Below are 25,934 nucleotides of genomic sequence, written 5' to 3' on the forward strand. Positions count from 1 at the left end.
TAGGATTTACAGGCTATGTAGGAAACAGTTGCCACCATTCACGCACGTTCTCCGTGGCATACATTGCTCCCACATCGCATCTAACTGAATTGTCCCCAATTTGTCCATTCATTTCTTCAGCACAAAACTGTATGCAGCACAGACATTATAAATCAAGGATGGGGTAAGCCAACCACTAGGATAGTCTTGAACAGATGACAGTGTAGACTTTTTGTAATTAAATAATGCCCAGCACAGTAGCCTAAGTAGAATTAACCAGCAACGGCTCCTACCTGTTTTGATGAGGGGGATGCCACAGTCCATGCAAACAGCAGAGCAAAGGAGACTGCTCTGGGCAGTCCAGGACCTGCACACAAGAGGTGGTGGGGCTGCGCACGTGCAAAACACCAGCTTCTGTAGACTGCATCAGTTGCAGCCCATAGAATCCGAAGGAAGCACACTCTGTTACTCGCAGTCCGGCCTGGCAGTCCCAGAGGAAGAAACACCTCCCCCTGGGGCTGTCTGGCATGTGGGTGACTGACAGGTAGCACTTCCAATAGGAAATCACTGCCAGTCACAATGAAGTCAGTGCAGTCATGGACTGCAACTGGCTCACTGAGGTGGAAGATTTTACTGGAGGGGTTGCAGCCCTGCAGCCTACAGGTAAAATTCACCTTTGGAATTAACTGAAAGACATTTTGTACAGAATTTGAAAAAGTTTAAATGCAAATAATGTACAGTATGACACTTCTCTCTGCTGGAAAATAATGCATCTGGCATTTACCATTTGTGTACAGCTGCTGGAAATGGGAGAATGTAACATTGGGAGCACATACAAGCCATGTGCAAGGCTTGCATTAGCCCCAGTAGCAGCAAGTAAAAGAGCGCTGGTGGCATTCATGCTGCTGCATGCCAATTCTATACCTGGGTATAGAGGGCTTATCACCATACAACTTCCTGTATGACAGCATACATGTCGGTGCACTGCACACTAGAAGCCAGTGGAGGAAAATACTACAGTTTATCTCAAAGAGCTCTGGTCTGGACTTCTGCTCCAGTGTCTGAGTACTATCTACCTAAATCTAGATTTAGCTTGCAGAAGGCACCAGACCCAGAACCCAAAAGGTATTTTTTTAGCTGGAGATTTAAAGATTACTTACAGTCCAGACTTAGTAAAGCTATGGTTTAGAAATGTTGCCTGCTCACTTGCTTCTCTAGATGTAAATTGTAAAACCCAAGACACTGCCTTCCCTTTTTTTTTATTTTTATTATTTTTTAATAACTGGACTTAATGGATTGTCTTTATATAGCAAATGTAATGCACTATGCTTGCTACCTTGTAATCCAAGAGATCTGGCTTGGTGGTGAACAGTCGGGTGCAATGCTGACACCTTAGCTTCACAGTTAGACGTGAAATGGTGGTTTGCTGCTGTGTTTGCGCAGCTAGCCTTTGTAGACCAACAGCTGCTGAAGTATTAACTGTTGAAGAAGAGGAGGTGGTTGATGTGGCAGAGACCACAGATGGCGTGCTGCTTCCAGCTTGAGTTGCCGTTGCTGCATTGACATTCATGATCACTTGGCCTTGGGACAGCGGGACCACAGAGGAATTCATGCCAGTGGGTTTGTTGAACAAGTTCTGTAGTTTGGCATTGGATAAAGAAGAAAATACAATTAAGATTACCATGAAGACTAAATGAATAAATAGAGAGGAAAATTTAAACCGTTCTCAATCTGCCCAATAAGTAAACCTGCATTTTCTTGCAACATTACTGGGACTGAAACACTGTAAAATGTTAAGACGTTCTTTCATAAAAAAGTTACATTCCTAACCAATGTTGTTATTTTTATTTATATACAAGCTCTAGCTGAAATAAAACAATAAAGAGAAGACATCAGGGTTAATTAAACACTTAAATTTCTAGTCTCACCTGAAAAGATACCACACAATTGTAACTGCAGAAATTTCGTATGGTTCCATCAGACATTGCCAAATGATACTGGGGCACAGCCATAGTTTTACAGCTGTTACACTGAATCTGTATGCCTGTTAAACAGAAATGTAGTAAGAGCACATAGCAAATAATTTAACACTACTGATATAACTAGAATTAAAGGAAATGTTCCCTTAAGGAACACAAGTACAAAGAGAATTTTACACTCAGAGCCATTTTTCTGAACCAATTTAGAGGACCCTGCTAACATGAGTATATAGGGTGTTGATGCAAGAGTAAGCATTGTAAAACAAAATCATGTTTGCATTCTGTCTCCTACCGTCAACCAATCAGTGATCAGGTTACAACTTACAAAGCCCAGAGGAAAAGAATAAAACAAGCAATCAAACATGAACATTCCCACAAACAGCGCATGAACAGGATGGAACAAAATGCAGAGGCCCCCCAAAACAATTCAGAGAAACGGACTTCCCGGTAAGTCCAAAAATACTTTTTTCCCCACTTTAGGAACACTGCTATATTTGGGCCTGTTCCAAAGCGGATCCTGGGGGAGGGCACACTTGCAAAACTTTCCATATAAAGCGGATTTCTTTGGAAACACAGACAATTTATTTGGTAAGAATGTCTATGGAAGACCAGATTGCTGTAAAGGGCTCCATACAGTGATGCCCAGGAAGCGATATTATCTGGGTGTTGAGTGGTGCTTTAATTTGCTTATCTGCTGTTTGTAGCAATCACATAAAGAAAATATTGCTATATACATTTTTATGTAGATAAGAGAAATCATACCATAAAAACTAACCATAAAATAAAATTTAAAAAAACAAAGAAAAAAATGTAAGGAGCTTCATCCAGGATAACTTGCATAATTATAAATGCTACTAAGTAAACAAACATTGGGGGAACTTGAAGAGAAAAAGTTGACAGAGACAGCTAGGAGAAGACTGATAGGTACGAGCTTAGATACATTTTCCCCTATTGTTTCTTCGTGGTAACTGTCCCATGTATGTTAAATTCAACATACCTGACGACGTGACACTCTGAACCCTGTAGGCTGATAAACAGTTCACGGAGCAGTACAACTCGGTACGGCCTACACTGTTAGTGTTCTCAATCATTTCTGCTGATGAACGCAATGTTTTGCAGAGAGCACATGGAGTGATCTTAGCAGATTTCTGTTGCAATGAAAAAAATGTTTTTAAGAAAAAGAAAAACAAAGGCTTGGAACAGAGATACATTATACTTTAAATACATATATAGATACAAACACACTAGGGCAAACAAACAAACAAACCCTAGTACAGAGTTTCCTAAACTCCACCTTTACAGTCCAGGCTTTAAAGATATCTATGCTTCAGCATAGGCGACTTAATTAGTACTTCAGTCAATGTAATTTAACCACCTGGACTCATGCATCCATGAAACCTAGACTGTAATAGTTTGGGAAACTCTGCACTAGCTTTAATTTTTTTGGTCAGTAGCCAGTTAATATAGCAGTATTTTTTCTGGATTGTGGGAGGAAGCCAGAGTACCACGAGGAAACCAAGGCAAACACAGGGAGAACATACAAGCTTCACACAGATAGGGTCTTGGTGGGAATCAAAACCAAAACCTCAGTACCATGTTGCAGCAAGCTAACTATTGTACCACCATGTTGCCCATTTAACAGAACTAATCTGGGTGGGATACTCATTGCCATGGTTTCAGAGAAAAGCATTTAAAGCAATTATAAAAATCTGATTTTCTTCTGCATCTTCATGGGGGATACTGGACCAGGGAGTTACAAAGCTGAACCTTGCAAAGTAGCTGTGAGCAGTACCTTCTGACCATAACTCGCATCCTAAGACACAAAAACTTTAAAACTGTACAAAACAATTCTTTTAATGTATGGCTGAATTGTTGACAACTTGCAGGATATTACACATATCCCGGTTTGCCCTAAAAGATCCCTCTTCCTCCAAAGATAGTAAATGGCAAACACCTGCAAAAATGCTTTGATTAAATTCTGGAACCACCTTATGTTGAAAAGATGGTCTCATCCGGAGAACAGCACTAAACCCATGAAATAATTTTTTCCCCTCCATGTGTGAAGTTTTACCTTGACTGAATCATGAGGTTAAACAGATATAGTTTAAACAGGGGGGTATTCAATTAGTGCCATTTTTTCGACCAGTCCATGTTTCGCCCGTTTTTAGATCGAAATTACATTCAACCTATTCAATGTTCATGCCGTTTTTTTTGATTGGTCGAAAAAAACGGCACTGTCAAAAACCCACATATATCAGCGAATTTGCCACTGATACACGTGTTTTGGCAAATTCACAGGTGTTTACACCAATTTTTGGCGCAATGTTTGGCGAAAATAGACTAAGAAAAAGCGCGAAAATGCCAGCAATTGAAAACCCTGTGTTAAACTAGTGCCATTTCATCGGCCAGTCAAAAAAAAATGCACTTAATTAACTAACCCCCAGAAACTTTTAAGAACTGTCAACACTAAAGTAAACTCCCAGTGGACTATTAGAAGATAGTATGGTGGCATCTACCGTGTTACACCTCCTACAAAATCTGCACTTTTTAAGAACTAATGCCTTCTGGAGCAGTGTCTGAACCATTTAAAAATACTATTTTACTAGATTACTCAAGCCCAAAACAGGTGGAGTAGCTGGAAACTGGAAAATAGCAGTAAGACATTTTCTCTCATCACCCAAGAAGTATAAAATTCTTCCAGACTCTAATTATTTATTGAAATAAACATTTAATCGCAAATCACCCTTTCGGTAAATACATTGCCACACTGTTAAAAGTAATGAACCCAATAACATCCTGAAATGTTTGTGTACCATGACCACCACAGTCTTGCACCACTACCATCACCAAGCCTGTATATGGTGAATTCAATTGTTTAATAGGGGCCCACCACTACAGCGCACCTGCTGGCAGGAATTCAGTTGTGCTTCCGGTGCCAAAATCTCTTCTCACAGCCCCCTGTGCTGTGATTGGCACGATCAGCGCTTTAAAAAATAGGATTTTTAATACCTACACGTAAATCCTTTTCTCGTAGTCCATAAGGGATATTGGGGGAAACTAGTACGATGGGTATAGAAGAGGTCCAAAGGAGCCAGTGCACTTTAAATTTCTTCAACTGGGTGTGCTGGCTCATCACCTCTATGCCCCCTCATACAGACAGTTATAGGGGAAAAAGTGACAGAAGGAGAAAGGACATATAGGAGAGAAGGAACGTGATAACAAAGGGTGGTGAGAGTTCCACAAAAGCAAAGCACAAACATAAAACAACCAGCAACAGCTGGTAACAACAAAAGCAACAGCTGAACAGGTAACTATAGAACAAGAACCTGCAGAATATCCCTTATGGACTACGAGAAAAGGATTTACCGGTAGGTATTAAAATCCTATTTTCTCTAGCATCTATAAGGGATATTGGAAGAAACTAGTACGATGGGGGACATCCCAAAAGCTTCCAGAACTGGAGGGAATGTTCGGAGACTGCTGCAGCACCACCTGCCCAAACTGGGTATCCTCTTTTGCCAGGGTATCAAACTTGTAGAACTCCACAAAGGTGTTCTTCCCCGACCAGGTAGCAGCTCGGCATAGTTGCAAAGCTGAGACTCCATGGCCAGCTTCCCAGGAAGAGCCCACTGATCTTGTAGAGTGGGCCTTCAGAGACCTAGGAACAGGTAAGGCTGCCGACACATAGGCTTGTTGGATAGGAAGCCTAATCCAACGTGCAATGGACTGCTTTGAAGCAGGGCAACCCTTTTTCTGTGCATCATAGAGCACGAACAAGGAATCCGTTTTTTTGACCCGAGCCGTGCGCTTGACATAGATCTTCAAAGCACGCACAGCATCCAAAGCCTCAGGAGGAGCAGAAGCGCCAGAAGAGGACAGAACCACTATAGGTTGATTCAGATGAAACGCGGAGTCAACCTTTGGCAGGAACTGCTGTCTAGTCCGGAGCGCCGCTCTGTCCTCGTAAAAAAGAGCAAGTACGGACTTATACATGATAAGGCCCCCAATTCTGAGACACATTGAGCAGATACCAGGGCCAGTAACATCACCGTCTTCCACTGTCATCAGAGGTTCAAACCAGGAGAACAGTAGAAATGTTAACAGTACATCCAAATCCCAGGGTGCCAAAGGTGGCACAAAAGGTGGTTGTATGCGAAGTACTCCTTGCAAAAAGGTCTGAACTTCCGGCAACACTGCCAATTTCTTCTGGAAGAAAATGGAGGGGGATGAAATCTGGACCTTAATAGAACCCAGACAGAAGCCCTTATCCACACCAGCCTGCAGGAAACGTCCTAAGTCAAACTCTGCAGGTGGATACTTGCGTTCCTCGCACCAAGATACACATCTCCTCCAGATATGATGATAGTGTTTTGACGTCACAGGTTTCCTGGCATGAACCATGGTAGCAATAACCTTTTTGGAAAGGCCCTTGTGAGCTCTGATGTTCCGCTCAACCTCCATGCCGTCAAACAAAGTCGCCGTAAGTCCGGGTAGACGAAACAGTCCTTGCTGAAGAAGATCTCTTCTGAGTGGTAGAAGCCAAGGGTCTTCGACGAACATATCCAGAAGATCCGCGTACCACGCCCTCCTTTAACACCCTGATTTCTAATTCGCTTTAGCACCCTTGGAAGCAATGGAATCGTAGAAACAGGTAGACCAGCCGGTATGGCCAAGGCGACGCCAGTGTGTCCACTGCCTGAGGGTCCCTGGTGCGTGAGCAATACCAGGGAACTTTCTTGCTGAGACGAGAAGCCATCATGTCTATTTGTGGGCAACCCCACCAGTCAATGATCTGCTGGAACACCAGATGGCGGAGCCCCCACTGCCCTGGGTGGAGATCGTGACAAAGTCCGCTTCCCAGTTGTCCACACCCGGAATGAAGATTGCAGACAGTGCTCTTGCATTTCTTTCCACCTAGAGGAGTATCCTTGAGACCTCTCGCATGCAGGCTCTGCTTTTTGTCCCTCCTTGTCGACTGATATACACCACGGCCGTGGCGTTGCCAGACTGTACCTGGATCGCGTGATCCTTGAGCAGAGGAGAGGCCTGAAGCAGAGCATTGTAGATCGCCCGAAGTTCCAGAATGTTGATCGGAAGGAGGGCCTCATGCGCTGACCACCGGCCCTGGAACTGCGCCCCCTGGGTGACAGCTCCCCATCCCTGTAGACTGGCATCCGTCGTGAGGAGGGTCCAATCCTGGATCCCGAAACTCCGACCTTCCAGGAGATTGGAGGACTGTAACAACCACAGGAGAGAAATCCTGGCATGAGGTGATAGCTGAATCATCCGATGCATCTGTAAATGTGATCAGGACTTCTTGCTCAGGAGATCCAACTGAAACGTCCTGGCATGGAACCTCCCATACTGGATCACCTCGTATGAGGCAACCATTTTTCCTAACAATCTTATGCAAAGATGTACGGACACTCGAGCAGGTCGGAGCACCATGCAGACCAAGTCCTGAAGAGTTTTTTCGCCTTGACCTCTGGGAGAAACACCTTCCGGGCCACAATATCCAACAACATCCCCAGGGTCAGGAGCCTCTGAGTCGGCTCCAGATGGGACTTAATAATAATAATAATTTTATTTATATAGCGCTCTTTCTCCAATAGGACTCAAGGCGCTTAACAGATACATAGCATAATATAGTACAGAAAATAATGAAGTACATTTTCATAAAATACAGAAGCATGAAGATACTTAAAGAGACATTATGGAAATGCTTGAGTAAACAGGAAAGTCTTGAGTCTACTTTGAGTCGACTTCTGCAAGTTGAGGATCCACCCATGGTCTGACAGAAGATGGATGGTGCGGTCGATATGGAGCAACAAAAGCTCCCTGGATCTTTATCAGAAGATCGTCCAAATACGGGACCACACTGACTCCCTGGACCCAGAGTTAAAACATCACCTTCGTGAATACCCTTGGGGCTGTAGACAGGTCGAAGGGCAGAATCTGGAACTGGAAGTGATCGTCCAGAAGGGCAAACCGCAGGTACACCTGATGATGCGGCCAAATCGGAATATGGAGATAGGCGTCCTTGATATCCAAGGAAACCATGAATTCCTGTTCCTCCAGTCCCGCCCTCTATCACTGCTCGCAGGGATTCCATTTTGAACTTGAACACCCTCAAATTATGTTTCAAGGATTTCAGATTCAAAATGGGTCTGACCGAACAGTCCGGCTTCGGCACCACAAACAGGTTTGAGTAAAACCCCTTGCAGCGGTGCGGTAGTGGTACTGGAACAATGACGTGGGACTGGACCAACTGTCGGATAGCCTGTTGCAACGTCACTTGCATAGCCTCCAAAGCTGGTAAGCTTGATTTGAAAAATCGTTAGTGTGTGTGTGGAGGGGGAAGGGGGGTGGGAGAACTGTCGCACTCCAGCTTGTATCCCTGAGAAACGAGCTCTCTGACCCAGGCATCCTGGCAGGAGGTCTCCCAGACGCGGCTGAAGTGTTGCAGTCGGGCTCCCACCTCGAGGTGGGCACCTTCATGCTGAGGCCTTAGCTGAAGCAGAACTGGTGGACTGTTCCTGAGAACTGGTACTTGCAGGTTTTCTGGACTTACCTCTGGTGCCTCTAGTCCGAGCATTAATGTGCCTTATCTCCTTTAGGGAATCACAGGGGACACGGGTATGAATGTGCTTCAGAAGGGTTACCATAGTAACTAAGGGCATATCCCCTGGGAGGCCCCCATGAATTTGCGTGGCCCAAGAATGAAAAGCATGGGTCATCCAGCAACAGCAATGACCGGTCTTTGCGAAAGGCCGGCTGCAGTGTATATAGATTTTAGGGTAGTCTCAATCTTCCGATCCCCTGGATCCTTCATGGTTAAGGAGCCCAAGGCAGGCAGCAGCTCCTTCTTCTTAGACAGGCGAGGGACAGATATCCACCCCAGGGGGCTCCTCCAAAAATGTTCTACTTTGAGGAGCAAATGGGAAAGTGCGTAAAAACTTTTTTTTGGACACTTGGAATTTTTTGTCTGGATTTCTCCAGGCCTGTTTGAATAAGTCATCCAACGCTGGAGAACCAGGGAAAGTGACATTGGGCTTGTTTTTGACAAAGAAAAACGACTGCTGTGACGCAGCGTCCTCTAGAGCGAGCTTTAACACATCCCTTATAGACAAAATTAAGGGTTCAATACCCTGAGCAGCATCTGGATCCCCACTAACGGGATCCAGGTCATCCCCATCATCTTGTATATCATCATCTGTATCAGATAGCAGAGCAGGTAAACCGCGCTTCTGTGGACCAATATATGATAGGGGGGGCTGTACATCTGCCCTAGCAGCTAAATCTGCAACAGCTTGTTGTAGTAGCTGAGTCTTCTGCACATTAGCAGTGAGCTGGGAAGACATATCTGACATCATAGTCTTAATAGACCCTAACCAGTGGGGCTCTGGACCCTCTCCCCCAGCCCCTTCACTGATTTGTGAAGATTGACTGCATCAGAATCATTATATAGTGGAGAGAATCTGGTGTGCCATACACTGCACAGCTTGTGTTTACCCATATTCACAGTAAGCACAATAACATACACATAGACCGTTATAATGCAAGCCTGCCCTACTGTATGTGAGAGAAGACAAAGAAGATAGGACACCAGCACACCCTGAGCTGCACTGACCCAGTGAGGCGGTCAGTTTTCTAAAACACAGTAAACACTAACAATTTTTGTACTACAGAGGATCAGGATAGTGTACACAAGCAGCTCTCCCCCTTTGCTACACCCTGTACCAGATATCCAGCGTGTCTTGTGAGGCAGGAAGCGCTGTGTGTGCTGTAGATGGCTGCAGTAGGCAGAGGGCACTTACTCTCCTGAGGGCACTTTTTTCTAAACTGCCTGTGGTAGGTGGCATAGAGGGGAGAAGCCAGCACACACAGTTGAAGAAATTTAAAGTGCACTGTCTCCTTTGGACCCCTTCTATACCCATCGTACTAGTTTCCCCCAATATCCCTTACGGATGCTAGAAAAAACAGAATTATTCAATTTCGCCTCACACCACTTAGCAACTAAGACTTGGGAGACAACAAACTAGTGTTCTGAGCATTAGAGTAGCAAGAAATCCATCATCTTGCAAATTTCACTTCTTCTCTGAACGGATTGGTATCGCATGACCGGCGGTTCAACATACATACAGACACCAGGATGCCGATACTGTGATGCCTGCCAGGGAAGGTCTAGACAACGAAGCCCCTTGCTCGCCACAGGTTCTATTCCCACTCTATAGGTGTCGTGGACACCCATGACCATGAGTGGGAATAGTCCCTGCTAGTCAGCATGCCGGCTGTCGGGATTGTGAGGGGGCGGGATGTAGGTGCCAGTATTGTGACCGGCGGTCTCCAGACCACCAGTCACATAACTAGAGACCGCTGCATATATGTCCACAAAAGCCCTAACCACATCCAATGAATGAAGGGAGCACTCTCTTTGTAGACCTACAATCTAAAGCAGATATCATAATATAAGTTGATTAGTGTAAAACTGGAAGAGGAACTGCACATAAACACGTTTGGACAAAAGGACAGCACAATCCTAATGGAAAATTACAAGACAAAAATCCAAGCTTGGATACTCTCACAGCTGATACAACAGCCAAAAGATTCCGGATTTACACCACCCAGAGCTTACAAAAAGGATGCAATAAAGTAATAAAATACCATACAGATATTGGAGGCAGAAATGGGACAGGGAGGCTTCAAAAAATGTGTGGTGTTCCAATATTAGTACACGAACCCACCCACACACACAATCTAGACCATCCTATAAGAATAAAAGCAACCTGGATAACCAGTCTCACATCAAGGAGTGAATATCTTCCATATTCTTTTGTAATTTCTGGCTGAAACCAGTTTCCTGGCCTCCAGATTAGTCTGAATCACTTTCTCAAACAAACCTTTTGCTATAAGGATCATGATTTCAACATCATACTGCTAGAGCAGCTGCTGTAAACTCAGGTGAAGAAAAGAACTTTGACACAATCTACCAAGATGCACCCTCCACCATGCAGAGAACATTCTTCAGCACTTTAGAGAGTATTCCAACTGAAGGAAACAAATTAGATGAAACTCCCAGGGCGTTCACAAGTCAGCCACCAAAATTGACCAGGGTACGCTACTGCTGTGGACTAAATTTTTACATCTTTCGACTCCGAACAGCCTCTTAATAAGGCACGTAATGCTGTACTTCACTCCAAGACACTAATTGGAGGTTTGGGCTCCTGCAGGGTTCAAAGACTTGGAATAGAGTTCAAAATTGACCCAACCCCTAAGAGACTAAAGTAGTTCACACGATCTGTCCTGTCTGGACAGATGATGTGAAAAGAAAACTTGTCCCATTTTATCATGAGATCAACCCAGAACTCAAATGAGACTGTGCAAACTGGACCTTGTCGAGGTCATCTTTCACAGAACAACCATGATCAAGGGCCTGTTTCAGAAATAGATGTTATGCAGTAATGGTTGTCACAGTGGCTACTGTAAAATTATGCTAATGATACAGGAGGCGTCTTGTATAAATATACGCCTCCTGATGGCTACTGTGATCCATTGCGTAGTCCAACCATGGGTTACTGGAAGGGACCGAAGAAGCTGGCACTTAATACAAACTATAGCTTTAAAAACCGAAGCTCCTCCGCTCTACAACCCCTGATCTTCAATGCAACTTTAAAGAAGCTCAAAACAAAGGGTAAAACAGAATTGAAATAGTAAACCCAACACAATGAAAAACAAAAGTCAAGAAGCAGCGTATGGGCTGGGAACGCAGTCAACGCAATGGACTCCGAGAAGGGGATTTAACGTAAGTACAAAAATCATGTTTTCTCATTCATCCAATATGGGGGACACTGCTCACCATGGGAAGTTCAAAAGCCACCCTGAGCAGGGGAGGTTTGCTCAGACAAATGAAATGCAGAAACCATCTGGCCAAAACTAGCTTCAATGGATGTGAACACCAGAAACAAACAAAAAAAAAAAGATAGTGAACGTGTTGACAGTGTACCAGTCCACCACTGGTGCAGTAAAAAGAAACATGACTTACATGGAGGAAGCAGAAGTTGAAAATAACCAATGTGAGAGCAGCAGGAATCACACGTGGATGCCGGACACCGAAGGAGTACCCACATTATTAAGTATGAACAAATCAACATCCAAAAAGTCTATACTACTACCAATAGAGACACCCACAAACCTGGAAAGAAAAAAAAAAGTGGACCGCAGAAAAACCCATAAAGACAAGGTGCTCTGCCCCAACATAAAAGAAATATGGTCGAGAGCCCAGAAAAAAAACCCTGCCAGTGAATCAACAGGCCAAACTACCAACCACCACACAGAGGGCCTAATTCAGCAAGGATCGCTATTCAGAGAAAACGCAAATCGAGCAATTATGGAACGACTGCACATGCAAAGCATTCGCATCGCGTGAGGTGTATTAGTGACAGGAAATGCGTACAGACCGTAATAGCAATATAGCCACTCTCTGACTGACAGGAAGCCAGCGTTTGTGGAAGGATACCCATTTTCTGGGTGTGTCAGAAAAAACGCAGGCGTGCCAAAGCGTTTTTGGTGAGTGTCTCTATCGTCAGCGGAGACCGCTTCCAGGCAGTCTCAGATGCAGATCAGTGACAGCCTCAGACCTACTCACATTTGCTCAGACGGCAAAGTTTCTTCGAAGTTCTGGGAATTGCATATGTATCTGTGAGTGTATATTGATATGCGATGCATTTGCAATTTTGCACATGGCGTTTTTTCCGCCTGTCAAGGAGGTGACTTCCTACTCGCAGACAACTGCAATTTCACTGAAAAAAGTGCAGTCCGTTGACTGAAAAAACTCCTCTTCCACTGCCCACTATGTCCTGTAGGCCCCCATAGAAGAGAACTCTCTAGCACCTCTCTCTTTTTCTGAACCTGTTCCCATGAAGAAACAAAACCTGTTGTCTTTCTCACCTGCACCATGCATGGACTTCAGGAAATGTTTGCAGCAGCTGAACACAAAAATCACTGTTCTAAGTATAAATAGCCAGTTAAATTGTGGGGTAAATTTCAAAGGCTGAATGAACTACATTAAAATAACAGGAACAATAATGAAAAAAATGATACAGAAAAACCCACAATTTGGCCAAATGAAGTAATAAAAGTTCTTGCTATTTAAACTGAAGCATAGTATTACCTGTTTGAAGGCAGTGACACAAGTGGAACTGCAGAATTTCTTGCACTGGCCATCAATGTTCAGCAAGTGGCATTGACCAGAGCCGCTATAACAGTATCCCCCGCAGTTCTCACAACAGTTCATGGTAAGGTTGTTAGCAGAGCGGAATTTAGAGAAGCAGACATCACTGCAGAGCTTATGCACCACATTCTGATAATTTACCTCATGTCGGATCTAAGAATGGATAAAATAATTGAATAAGCAACAAAAACTTAAGTAAACACAAAACAATGCACCCAAACTGAAATGACAGTGAACATACAAACACTGAGTTTTACTTGACTGGTACCATTGATGACATACAGTAGAAGACCCCTGCAGCATAAACTATTGTCATCTGCTTTATAGTCTTAAACCAAAACTTCACTCTTTCAGACTGGGTAGCTGTTAATGAGCCATGAGGCTCTGCTTCATCCAAATAGTCCGTTCACAGGGGACGAACATCAAAACCAGCTAGCTAGCGGAAGGGGTATAGAGCAGAATAACATGGGTACTCCGATACACTGGAGACTATTGTGGACCTGCTAAACCAGTATGCACTATGCAAGTAAAACTCTGATTTTTTATTTTCAGTTGGTGATTGCCAGAAAATAATAACTTAAGCACTCAAAGTTCTTGTATAAGGCCACCCACACTTACCACTGCGTTTTTCAGACACACACTGCACTTAGTGGAAATGCTATTGGTGTGAATGGTAACCGTAGCTTTCCTCTTGAGCTCATAAGATGACAGACAAGATTGGCAACAGAAGTCCATACTGCCACTAGGATTATCAAACTGAGCAGTGATTACATCCTTGGGATTTGCAATGACTCTAAAGAAGGGGCAAATTGAACAATAAGCATGATTTATAAAAACTGGAAGAAAAACTGTTAATGCACACTAATACAAGGAAATAATTATCATCAAGTGTTCTGGATTATATTTTGCTGGTAAAATAAATACTAAATTACAAGATTGTATATTTTTTATTTCTTCAAATGAATTGACAATCAGATAATTTCAGCTTTATTAAAGTCTCTGTTCCACTAATGTGTTGAAAAACAGCACATATTAAAATAAGTGTCTAATTTGTAAGTTGCAAATTTAATCTTACATGTTTCAACTCAGAGGGGGGCTATTCAATTGTGCCGGGCGCCTGTATGAATGAGCATCTCTTCTGGGCAATTCAATTGTTGCTCGGATCATGCAACCATTTGTTGTGGCAGACACAGGGGGAGGGGGTGTTAGGGTTAGGCACTAAGGGGGGTGGTTAGCCCTAGCCATAAACAACCCCGGAAGGTAAGCTTAGCTGCCACCCCCTGAGGGTAAGGGAGGGTAAAAATACTTACCCCCTCCGATGTCGGAATCTTCAGTGTCGAGATGCATCGGGCAGTCACGAAACTGTCAGCATCCCGACAACTGAATTCCTATCAATGTCAGGTTTTTAGACATAAAGTAGTGTATAAAGTAATATTACAAAGTATTACAGAGTAGACTGTAATAAAGTTTTGCTGAAATAGTTGAGACAAGCTTAACTGACACAATAACAAAGTCTCCTAAAGTACAAATTTACAGTTCTCAAAATTTCATCCTAATACCTCAAAGTTATAATACATTAGAAATGAAAAAGGACATACCCAAACATTTCAGAGCTATACTAGAATAGAAGGTGAAGATAATTTAAAAAAAAAGATTTAAGAAGCTCTATCAAGACTTTCTCTGAAACAGAGGAAAAAGCATTATGCACAGGCAATACTCCCAGAAAGTCTGCAGAACTATATGCGGATCATACATCTACTGCCCCGATGCAGATAGATGGCCATCAATGATCAGCGTTCCGTCAGGGGTATCGGGGGGGGGATCGACCAGCATTGTTAAAAATCCCTGACTTCTTTTACTTCTTGGTATAATCTAGAAGTCTTCCCAAAAATCATGTACCTGGTGGGACTTTTGTAGAATGACACTTTTTCCTTTTTCAAGGTATATCCAATTTTTTTTTTACCTCCCGTCCCACTGATAAGCACTCATCTGTATTCAACTTTATAATGTACTAGTTACCAGCCCATCAAAATGATGAAAGAGTAATGTCAGCAACGGTGGCTGCACAAGCCCGAACAGAGCAACACTTGAATTGCTCCGTTGGGCGCCATCTAGTGGCCACCAGTGAGCAAAACACTTGAATAAAGGTGAGAAGCAGCGTTAGTCTTTTATTCTATAGAATTGCATTTCAAGGTAAGGCTCTGAAATGTCTTGCAGTGTTACTTTTGTTTATGTTGTGTGTACAACCTTATTGTCTTTGTGTTAATCTATCAATAAAACATGTTAAAAAAAAAAAAAAAAACTTATAGCCCTTTTGTCAGCTTGCCTGGTCCTCCTAACATAATTTGCCCACTGGTAGTAGTGTCCGGGGTCTGAGGTGCGGGGGTTCGCGGAGCCGGGAGACGCTACTTACATCTCTGCAGGTTGCGGCCTTACACCCCTATTGAAGCGGGGAACTGAAACTAGCCGGGGACCTGCCGCAGACTTCCGGGGTGGCGGAACGGAATTATATATATGTGTAATGTGCTGTGAATACTGCTAAAACGTCCCTTACGGAATACAAGATAAATTGATGGTGTCTCTTCAAGAAAAGCTTGAAGATTTGGAGAACAGAAATAGAGGAACAATGTTAGTCTTATTGGGTTACCCGAGCCTGTGATACCATATGATCTTATAAAACTAGTCTCCCAATGGTTGCCGAGGGAACTCGGCTGTGTCTCGGACTCTAGCTCCATTCTTGTGGAACGAGTTTACCGCATTGGCCCTGACCGCCAATACACCAGGGATATGGTGTCGTTATCATGAGATTACTCAATTATGCCGACAAGGTCCATTTACTGGAGGCCTATAGAAAACACCTTGACCTGCGGTACCAGGACACAAAGATTGTTGTTGTTGCAGGACTTCTCTTATTTGGTTGCTGCAAAAAGGAGAGAGTTCTCACCGATCTGTAAGCGCCTGTTTGAACTGGGTCATCGTTTTGCACTGCTATATCCTGCTAAACTACGGGTTTCTCACGATGGAAAACACACATTTTTTGACTCTACTTAGGCGGCCAAGAACTTTGGAGACGCATTAGCAGCAGCGCCCTCATCTGGAATGGATGACGCTGATTGACCTACTATATCCTTTTCTTGTTGGGTTGAATATTCCTCTCATACTGAACATTCAGGTTATTGATTGAATTTCTTTGCAGGTTTTGTTTACTATGAATACTTGTTCCTGCATATGCAGGAATTATACGTGATGCTGTCTGGTACTTCCCACCAGTCACTGTGTGTTCGTATCATCTTTGGTTACTTGTTATGTGCTCTTTTCTGACTTTCTTCCTTTTTCTTCTCTTCCTAATCTTCCTTTCCACTCAAATTTTTCTTCTTACATGCAGGAAACCCATTGGAAGATGTCTGATCCTAACGTACTGAGTGACTCCTGGATTGGGGAATTTATAGCACCCTTTTATACGGCTAAACGCAGAGGGGTATTGATAATCCTTAATAAATCTCTCCGATATACTGTAATTGATAGCTTGGTTGACCACGAAGGCAGATGTCTTTTTCTTAAACTGAAGATTCATAATACTGTTTACTCAATAGCTAATATTTATGCCCCTACTTCCTCTAACACACGCTTTTTCTTTAACCTATATTCCAAGCTGCAGGAGTGGACGGAAGGTGAAATTATTTTGGGTGGGGACTTCAATTGTGTACAGTCAATAGGTTTGGACAGATCTACCTCGGCTGGTTCCTCTAGTACTCTCACTCCCTCCTCTTTGTCTCTATTAACCTCTTCCCTAAGGCTTTCTGAACCGTGGAGGCTTCGTCATCCTGAATCTCCCGAATACACGTGTTATTCACATCCCCACATTCCTCCTCTAGGCTGGACTTTTGGTTGGTTATTGACACTTTATTGCCCCGTGCTGTTGACCCTATATTACTCTCTGATCACACCCCGTTTTGGTTTACTGTTTCTTTGGACTCCCCTATACCCCGATCTCATAACTGCCAGTTTCCCTGCTGTTGACAGCATTCCTCGAATTTCCATGCACTTCTTACTCAAGCTTTCCTTAATCATGTTGATGATAATTTAACACGTCGATGATATTCATTTATTTTGGTCGGCTTCTAAACCGGTGGTTCGTGGGCAGATCATAGAATACATCTCTAGAAAACGTACATTGTTAAAAACTCAGTTAAGTGACCGTAGTCGGGCACTGACGGAAATCTATAATACCCTGGTGTTGCATGATTCCCCTGACAATAGACTAGCCTATGTTAACGCTAATAGACTGTATGACTCATTATGCACTGAGAGGTCGAGTTTCTCTTATGATGTACAACGGAACAAATTTTTCCGTGGAGGAAATAAGTCAGGTAGATTACTGGCTAATTTAGTTCGGTCATACTCTTCTCCTTCCCGCATCACCCATTTATATAGTGGCCCCAACTCCTCGATCATGGATACCCTGGCTATATCGGAGGCCTTCTTAAATTATTACGAACACTTATATGAAGCACCACCAAATAACCCTGTTGAGGGTATGCAATTTCTCAAAAGGGCAGGTTTACCTGTATTGACAGAGGAGGAACGGGGTCTTTGGACGGTGCAGGTTACGGAACCAGAGTTGCTAGCTATAATTAACTCATTACATAATGAGAAGTCACCTGGCCCTGATTTGGGGCAGAGTATTACCGAATATTGGCCCCTCACGTGATGCCTCATCTGCTGGCTCTGTTTAACTCACTAATGCAGGGGAACCCTCCACCCCCAGCATTTACGGATGCTAGAACTGTTGTTAAAGACCCTAAGTATGTTCAATCTTATAGGCCCATATTCCTTCTGAATCAGGACCTGAAGTTATTTACCAAGCTACTGGCCTCTCGCCTCCAATTGGTATTACAACATATATTACACCAGGCCCAAACTGGATTTGTGAAATCCAGAACCTCAGTGCATAATGTTCGTACACTAATAGCGGCCATCCACAATTATAATGCTTCTTCTGATACCAAGGCTCTTACAGTTAGCTGCAGCGCTAATGAGGCGTTTGACCGCGTCTCGTGGTCTCATTTGCTTAGAGTCCTCCACACACAACACTTCAGCGTTGATTTTATTAGAGTATACCGATTGCTCTATACCAACCCACAGGCGCACATCACGATTAATGGATTTAACACACCCTCATTTATATTGTCTCGTGGCACGCGACAGGTGTGCCCCCTTTCTCCCCTACTTTTTAATTTGGCCATTGACCCCTTAATCCGTACATGTATACAGGAGGTCTCCTGAACAGGGATAGAAATCGGCTCATATACTGTAAAGGTATGCGCCTTTGCAGATGACTTATTGCTTTACTTTGATTAACCCATCACAGCGTTTCCTTCATTATTAACTGTGTTGAAGGATTTCAACTTAATATCTGTCTTTTTAGTCAATTTTCGATAAAACAAACATTGGCTCTGTGTCCACGAGTGAAACAGGGTTGGGGCTCTACATTTCCATTTAAATGGGCTAATGATTATATAACGTATTTGGGGTTACGCTTTTCATCTAAGCTCACTGAATTATACTCAATGGATTTTTCTTACTTTATTAATAAAATGGTGGATGATTTTGCTAGATGGCAGCATTTGCCGATTTCATACTTGGGTAGATGCCACTTATACAAAATTATCTCATTCCCTCACCTACTGTATCCCATCTAAATGCTTCCGTTTTTACTAAAAGATATACACGTGATCAATAGGGCCCTCACCAAATTTATTTGGGCGAATAAGTGTCCACGCATCGCACATTTTAAACTGAAACAGTCAACTTCATTGGGGGGTGTAAACCTGCCTTGCCTGGAAGACTATTCTCTGGCGGCCAATTATAGATACGCTATATAGACTGGGTGGGGGGCTGTGACAACTATGTTAATAAAACACTTGAACAATCTATGTTGCCGCGTGGTGATTTACTATTTTACACTTTCCCAATGCCACCATATTGGCTTCCTTCCGATTAAATCCATTATTATACTCTCTCCATAAAGCATGGACTCAATTACGGAAACATATGGGCCTTACTGTGTCATGTTCCTTATTCCAACCCCTTTTATCCAATCCTACTTTTCAAGGCGGGGAAGCCAATAAAGTTGTTAAAAGTTGGTATGCCTGAGAATTGCGTTTGGTTTACCAGTTTCTAACTGCTGATTGTTCTGCAGTTCGTACCCTGTCTTAACTTAGACAAAAATTTCCAATCCTTCATTTTCCCCTTTTTGCTTACTTTCAGGTGAGAAGTTTTGCAACACGTTTGATTTCACGTTTGCGACCGGTTGATTTTACCTTTCCCCCAGATAACCAGATGAGATTGAATATTTATTCTTCATATTCCACATACTTTATATACCTGTATGCACATACCAGGCATAGGTTAGATCTGTCCAAGCTCACAACTAAATTGGCTAAATGAAAGGATACTAAGCCCAGAGCAGATCTCCAAACTGTATTCCGAAGGTATACTATGCTTAATAAATGTTTGGTATCGTCCTCATATGCCGAGATGCATTTAAAGATTTTACATAGGGAAAATTATACCCAGTGTTCCCTCTAGAAATTGTAGAGGGCAGGGCGCTGGACTACGGGGGCATGTGTTTGCATGCGTTGCAAAATCATTGCTATGGGGGTGTGGGCGGCCAGCGGCGTCACTGTTGGGGGCGTACCCAGCACCTACGGAGGTGCTGGGCTTCCCCCAAGCTCTCTCCCACAGCGTGAATGGATTACACGCTGGGAGGGCAGGAAGCGGGCGGCTGTTTTAGCAGGGCGCCGCAGAAAGGGCAGGGCGGATTTTGCCCTTAAAAAAACGTGAAGGGCGTGGCGCCCTGCTCAAACAGCTTAGCGTGAACACTATTATATCCACCGCCTTAGATTTCTTACTGGCGTCTCTGATAATTCCCTATGTTTCAAATGTTCCTCACCTGATGCAGACATGGTTCACTGTCTCTGGGACCACCCTATAATTCAAGTGTTCTGGAAAGATGTCTGTGATTTTATTAATGTTGATTTGAATATCCCCTTTACCGTTACCCTAGTTTGGGCCTTATGGAATCAATATGATGCTCAGTCCTCTTCATTATCCAAGGGTAGAAAATTGTTGCTGCCTCGTCTAGCTGCAGCCACTAAGAAAACTATATTGTCCTAATGGATACATAAAGATCCTGTGTCCATTACCCTTATGCTTCCTCGATTGTACTACCTTTATCAGCTGGACTGGGTGGACTGCTCTTTAGATGCGGAATATTGCTCTTCCAAATTTTTCGCTGTATGGCTGCCATATATTGTTACCCTTCCGTTACCCACCAGGGATTTCATGTGTAAAGTGGTCAGACTCACTACATGGTATAATACAGAACTGCTTATACGGGGATCTCCGCCTTTCTAGTCAGTTATGTAGTGTTATCTGTACTGCTCCCATTATACTATTACTGCAACCGTCGAGGCTCATTTTTGTATTTGTTCTGTTGTTTCTGTGTTTTATATGCTCTATGGTGTATTGTGTTTATGCAGTGGTATTATGTACCTTTCTTACTTTTATACTGCAATGTGGGTAAAATGTCATAATAAACAATTTTTAAAATTTGCCAGTCCCATTTTTTTTTTTTAAGGGGGGGGGGGGGAGAGATTTGGGGAGTTGAGATCTGCAAATCAAGGATTTTCAACACATTTGATACCCCTGTTCCCTGACCCAACCATGGGGAGAACAGGGAGTTTCCAAAATTCTTCCCTAATATATGGACCCCATAAGCCAATCTACTCTAATGGAATACTGAGAGTTATGGGGCACATACATCTAGCCTGGATCGGGGCAATTCCCTGTTCTGCAAATAACTGGTTTGGGGTATCTGAGAAATACAACAATTTCCCTGGCTTCCTGACAATCAATGATGTCTGCCGATAGGCACAGCAGGGAATCATATTAGTCTCAAATCAGCTTCCCTACCTTCCTGTTACAACAGAAGTAATATAGATATATTTTAAGGAACAAGTTGAAAATCCATTCGTTTCACATCATGATATATACATTTTCCACACACTGGTAATGTTTAGCTAAAGATGGTGTTCTAGCATGGCATCAGCAAGAACTTTCCATTTCAAAACCAAAGCTTTAACAACCATTTCATTAAACCCAGACATGCTGAAGTGTGATAAAGGAATAGTCATTGAGCTAGAAGATCCAGCCTTAAATAGAAAACGCCAAGACAAATCACTTACCATGTTTAGTATTTCTACGTACCACATATTTTTCGGCCAATATGGAGGAATATAGTTATCAGAAGAAATACACAAACCAGACAGTAACTGACATTGGGGTTTAGTTACTAAGCTACAGCTTGCAAAAACTGCCTCCTTGAAGCACGTTTAAAGCATGAAATTTAAGAGGGCAATGCAGTTAATAGCAACAGAAAGTGTATAGCAACTATTAGTAGAGTTATCTCTAATCTACATTCTTTTGCAAATCCACTAACATGTCAATGAACTTTATTGCAGTTAACCAGATTTCCCCTAGCTCATGACATTAACACTGACTTTAGAAAAAGTACATAATATTTTGCAGTGGAAAACCCTTATGCTAGTCCCCTACATTCGCTATAAAAGTACTACAGAATCTACATCGAAATAATGGCCAAGTAAATGGAAAGACCAAGATGGTGAACAATGCAGTTATTGTCAAGAGAGTCTCAAAGCGCTGCTATTGCCACCAGCGTCACATCACTAATGCACATCTCTCCTATAGCTAGACCAATTTATGGCTGGTCTTAGCAGATGTGTGTTTGTGTTAGAATGTTTCAAAATGTTTCTCACCATTTTGCTTTGTCAGAGATTCTTAACGCTTTCTATTTTACAGCTCTATTATTACTTACTTTGCACAGCTGGAGCAGGTCCTCCTGGCAGGAGGCATGGGTCTGGCAGGAGGTACAGTGTAGCCAGTAAGGCATAGGGTGGAACAAAAGAGCTGCGTAGATCCCTTACGCTGGTATGCAGTCTGTCCTTTCTGGAGAACCTTTTTGCACCCCGAACATGAAACTCTGATAGATGTTGTGGGCACTGCAGGAACCGCAGGGACAGATTTGTTCAATCCTGGGGAGCCTAGGGGAGCCTGTGTGCCACTGGACAGCTGGGGGGCTATTAAAGGAAAAATGAGCAATCACATCAGTTGACTTGCAAATTATTGAAATTATAACCTATTTCATTAAAGGAAAATATTAACTGATAAATATTTCCTACCACTAAAGTGTCAAGCATCTGTGTCTAATTATGCTTTAATACAGTCACAGAAGTCTGATGTGAATTAAATTATTATCCTTATATTTCATGAGTGGTTATACTTGCAAAATATGAACACTATATTTTTCCTGTATAGCAAGTAAACTTGTTCTGGTTATGCTACAATTACAAATGCGTACTAAAAAAAATTAAAAGAAACATGTATCAACTCAACAGCATCACAAATGCAAACAAGTGAAAAAACAGTAAACCAAAAAAGAGCAAGTAACCGTGTACCTGGACTAATCATGGGCCTAATTCAGACCTGATCGCAGCAGCAAAATTGTTAGCAGTTGGGCAAAACCATGTGCACTGCGGGGGGGTTGGGGGGGGGGGGGGCAGATATAACATTTGAGAGTTAGATTTGGGTGGGTTATATTGTTTCTGTGCAGGGTAAATACTGGCTGTTTTATTTTTACACTGCAATTTAGATTTCAGTTTGAACACACCCCACCCAAATCTAACTCTCACTGCACATTACATCTGCTTCACCTGCAGTGCAAATGATTTTGCCCATTAGCTAACAAATTTGCTGCTGCGATCAGGTCTGAATTAGGCCCCAAGTTGCTAGAGCCAAGGTTTTTTGTTAGCACCCTAGGCAACTTTCCAGTGTAAACGCCCACCAATACGTGTAGGTGGGGTCACATTAGTACCACGGCCACCGCCTGATTAATGTTAGTACCACACCAGAGGTATTTTCCCCCCTCCCTCAACTATGGGTCACTGGAAGGGACCGAAAGGAGCTGGCACTTAATACAAACTATAGCTTTAAAATAGTAAGCTCCTCCGCTCTGCAACCCCTGATCTTCAATGCAACTTTAAAGAAGCTCAAAACAAAGGGTAAAAACTGAATTGAAATCGTAAAACCAACACAATGAAAAACAAAAAACAAAAAGCAGCGAATGGGGTGGGAATTCAGTTAGTCAAAGTAATGGATTCAGAGGAAAGGATTTAACGGTAAATTCAAAAATCTGGTTTTCTCATTCATCCAATATGGGGGACACTGCTCACCATGGGATGTTCATGCGCCACCCGTAGCAGGGGAGGTTTGCTCAGACAAATTGAAAGCAGAAACCATCTGACCAAAACTAGCTTCAATATATGCGAACAGTGAACATAGAGAACCACTGACAAATCCCACAAAGCCACCGGAGGGACAAAGGGAGGTTGAATACAAAGGACACTTTAAAGAAAGGTGCGAACATCAGGCAGTCAACCAAACTGATGTGCACTTTCAGAGAGGCCAGGCATAGTCCGTGATCCATACCAGCTTGAAGAAAGGCAAGGATATAGGAAACTCGAAAAACCAGATGGTCATAGTGTTTTTCAGTGCACCACTGGAAGACTGTATACCACACCCGGTAAAAGATAAGGGCTGAGGCTGGTTTCCACGCCGGAAGCATGGTCTGAATCACAGAGTGGGAGAAGCCCTTAGACCTTAGGAGGAATGACACAAGTGTCATGCCAACCAAGACAGACGGACTAGGTCCAGGTGTAGCTAGGGACCCTGAGAAAACAGGTCTGGTCGTAGAGGAAGTAGAAAGGGAGCGTCTATGGAGAGACTGTGGAGATCGGAGCACCAATGGTGCCTGGGCCAGGCCGGAGCTACCAACGGGACAGTGCCTCCTTCTTCCTTGAATTGCGAAGCACCCGAGGAAGAAGGAAGACTGGAGGGAAGAGGGAAGCCAGACGGAAGGTCCACTTCACTGCCAGAGCATCCACGAAGGCTGCTTTGGGATCCCTTTTCAATGACCAGTACACTGGAACCTCGTGCATGTGTCTTCAATGAGGTCCACGTCTGGCTGGCCCCATTTGACCACCAGAAGATGGAAGACCCCTGGGTGTAGATCACACTTGCCGGACTGCACATCGTGACAGCTGAGGAAGTACACTTCCCAGTTAAGGATCCCTGGCATGAACACTGCGGAGATGGCCAGGAGATTGTGTTCGGCCCAACAAAGAATGTGAGCCACTTCCTGCATTGCTAACAGACTGGCATTGTCGGACTGGACCTGGACCAGTCTCCCGTGGAGAATGGTCCGTGACAGAGTGAGCACTCTCTAGACAACTTAAAGTTCCAGTTCAACAGCCCTGAAAGGAGCGTTGGCCGATCATAGCCCCCAATCTGTAGACTGGCATCCAAGGTAAGGAGTACCCAATCTGGGAACCAGAAGAGTCGACCCTTGTCCAAGTGAGACTTCTGGAGCCACCAGGCTAGGAACAGTCAAACCTCCAGAAAGAGGACCATTGTCTAGGAAATGATCAGATGCGGTTGTCCATTCTGTCTGGACAGGAATAGGTGTTGCAGGGGTCTGGAGTGGAACTGGGTGTACTCCGCCATGTTGAAGGTGGAGACTATGGGCCCCAAGACCTGCATGGCTGAGCGGATTGACACTCAGCGACTGTAAAGCAAATTGTGCACTCGTTCCTATAGTGCGTAAATCTTGTCTGCTGGCAGGTAAATTCTTTGTACCCGAGAATCCAGAAGAGCTTCCAGATGTAACATCCTTTGAGAAGGCGTAAGGGATGACTTTTTCCAGTTGATTAGCCAGCCATGTGTTTGCAGGAAATAAATGGTCAGCTGAAGATGGCGGTAATGGACCTCCAGAGATTGTGCGAGGATCAGCCGATCTTTCAGGGAGTTTTCTGATCCTCTGACGATGCAGCTGTGCCGCCATAACAGCCACGATTTTGGAAAAGACCCTGGGAGCAGCTGAAAGACCAAAGGGCAGTGCCAGAAATTGGAAATGTTGCTGGAGGACAGCAAACCGTAGGAACTGCTGTGTGGGTGCTATAGTTACATGCAGGTAAGTGTCCTGAATGTCCAGAGACTCCATAAAGTTCCCAGGCTCCAAAACTAGGAAGAAGCCGGCCTCCCACCCAGGGATCCCCCAGGAGGAGGACCGCCCTGTCAGGCTGAGGTTTTTTCTTTAGACTTCAGAGGTGGATGTCTGGAGGCTGCCAGGGTAGCCACAATTTTGTCCAATTCTGTGACAAACAGGATTTCCCCAGTATAAGGCATCGATTCTAGGGCTCTCTTTGAGTCTGTGTCAGCTTTCCATGAGCGTAGTCAGAGGATGCAGCAAGCTACCACCGAGGTAGCAGCCGCCCTGGATGCCAGGAGACCAGTAGCCAAAGCTGCTTCACCTAAGTAGGAGGCTGCCTCTTTGATATAGGTGATGTGGGACAGCTGTCCCCAGGTAAATTCAGAGGGAAGGCTTTCCTCCAGAGCCTCTGCCCAGCTCTCAATTGAAGTAGGAGGCTAACTCTCTGATATAGGTGATGTGGGACAGCTGTCCCTAGGTAAATTCAGAGGGAAGGCTTTCCTCCAGAGCCTCTGCCCAGCTCTCAATTGCCTTAGCCACCCAGGCAGAGGCCATAGCCGGCCCAGTAATAGCTCCTGTAAGGGAATGGACACGATTTGAGACAGGCTTCAATTTATCT

General features: G+C 43.7%; 1 protein-coding gene across 5 annotated transcripts in view; it reads right to left on the reverse strand.

The window, feature by feature from the left end:
* The window catches only part of ZMYM4 (zinc finger MYM-type containing 4), a 371,597-nt gene that overhangs the window by 105,289 nt on the left and 240,374 nt on the right, over positions 1–25,934 (reverse strand). For all 5 annotated transcript variants that reach the window (XM_063954437.1, XM_063954436.1, XM_063954434.1 and 2 more), the window contains exons 6-11: positions 22,088–22,349; positions 13,807–13,981; positions 13,129–13,341; positions 2,956–3,106; positions 1,908–2,023; positions 1,316–1,615 (exon numbers count right to left, since the gene is read on the reverse strand). In XM_063954437.1, the coding sequence (XP_063810507.1) occupies positions 1,316–1,615; positions 1,908–2,023; positions 2,956–3,106; positions 13,129–13,341; positions 13,807–13,981; positions 22,088–22,349 (1,217 nt within the window). The remainder of the gene's footprint in view (positions 1–1,315; positions 1,616–1,907; positions 2,024–2,955; positions 3,107–13,128; positions 13,342–13,806; positions 13,982–22,087; positions 22,350–25,934) is intronic.

Source organism: Pseudophryne corroboree, chromosome 2 (assembly GCF_028390025.1).
Source record: "Pseudophryne corroboree isolate aPseCor3 chromosome 2, aPseCor3.hap2, whole genome shotgun sequence".
Taxonomy (NCBI): domain Eukaryota; kingdom Metazoa; phylum Chordata; class Amphibia; order Anura; family Myobatrachidae; genus Pseudophryne; species Pseudophryne corroboree.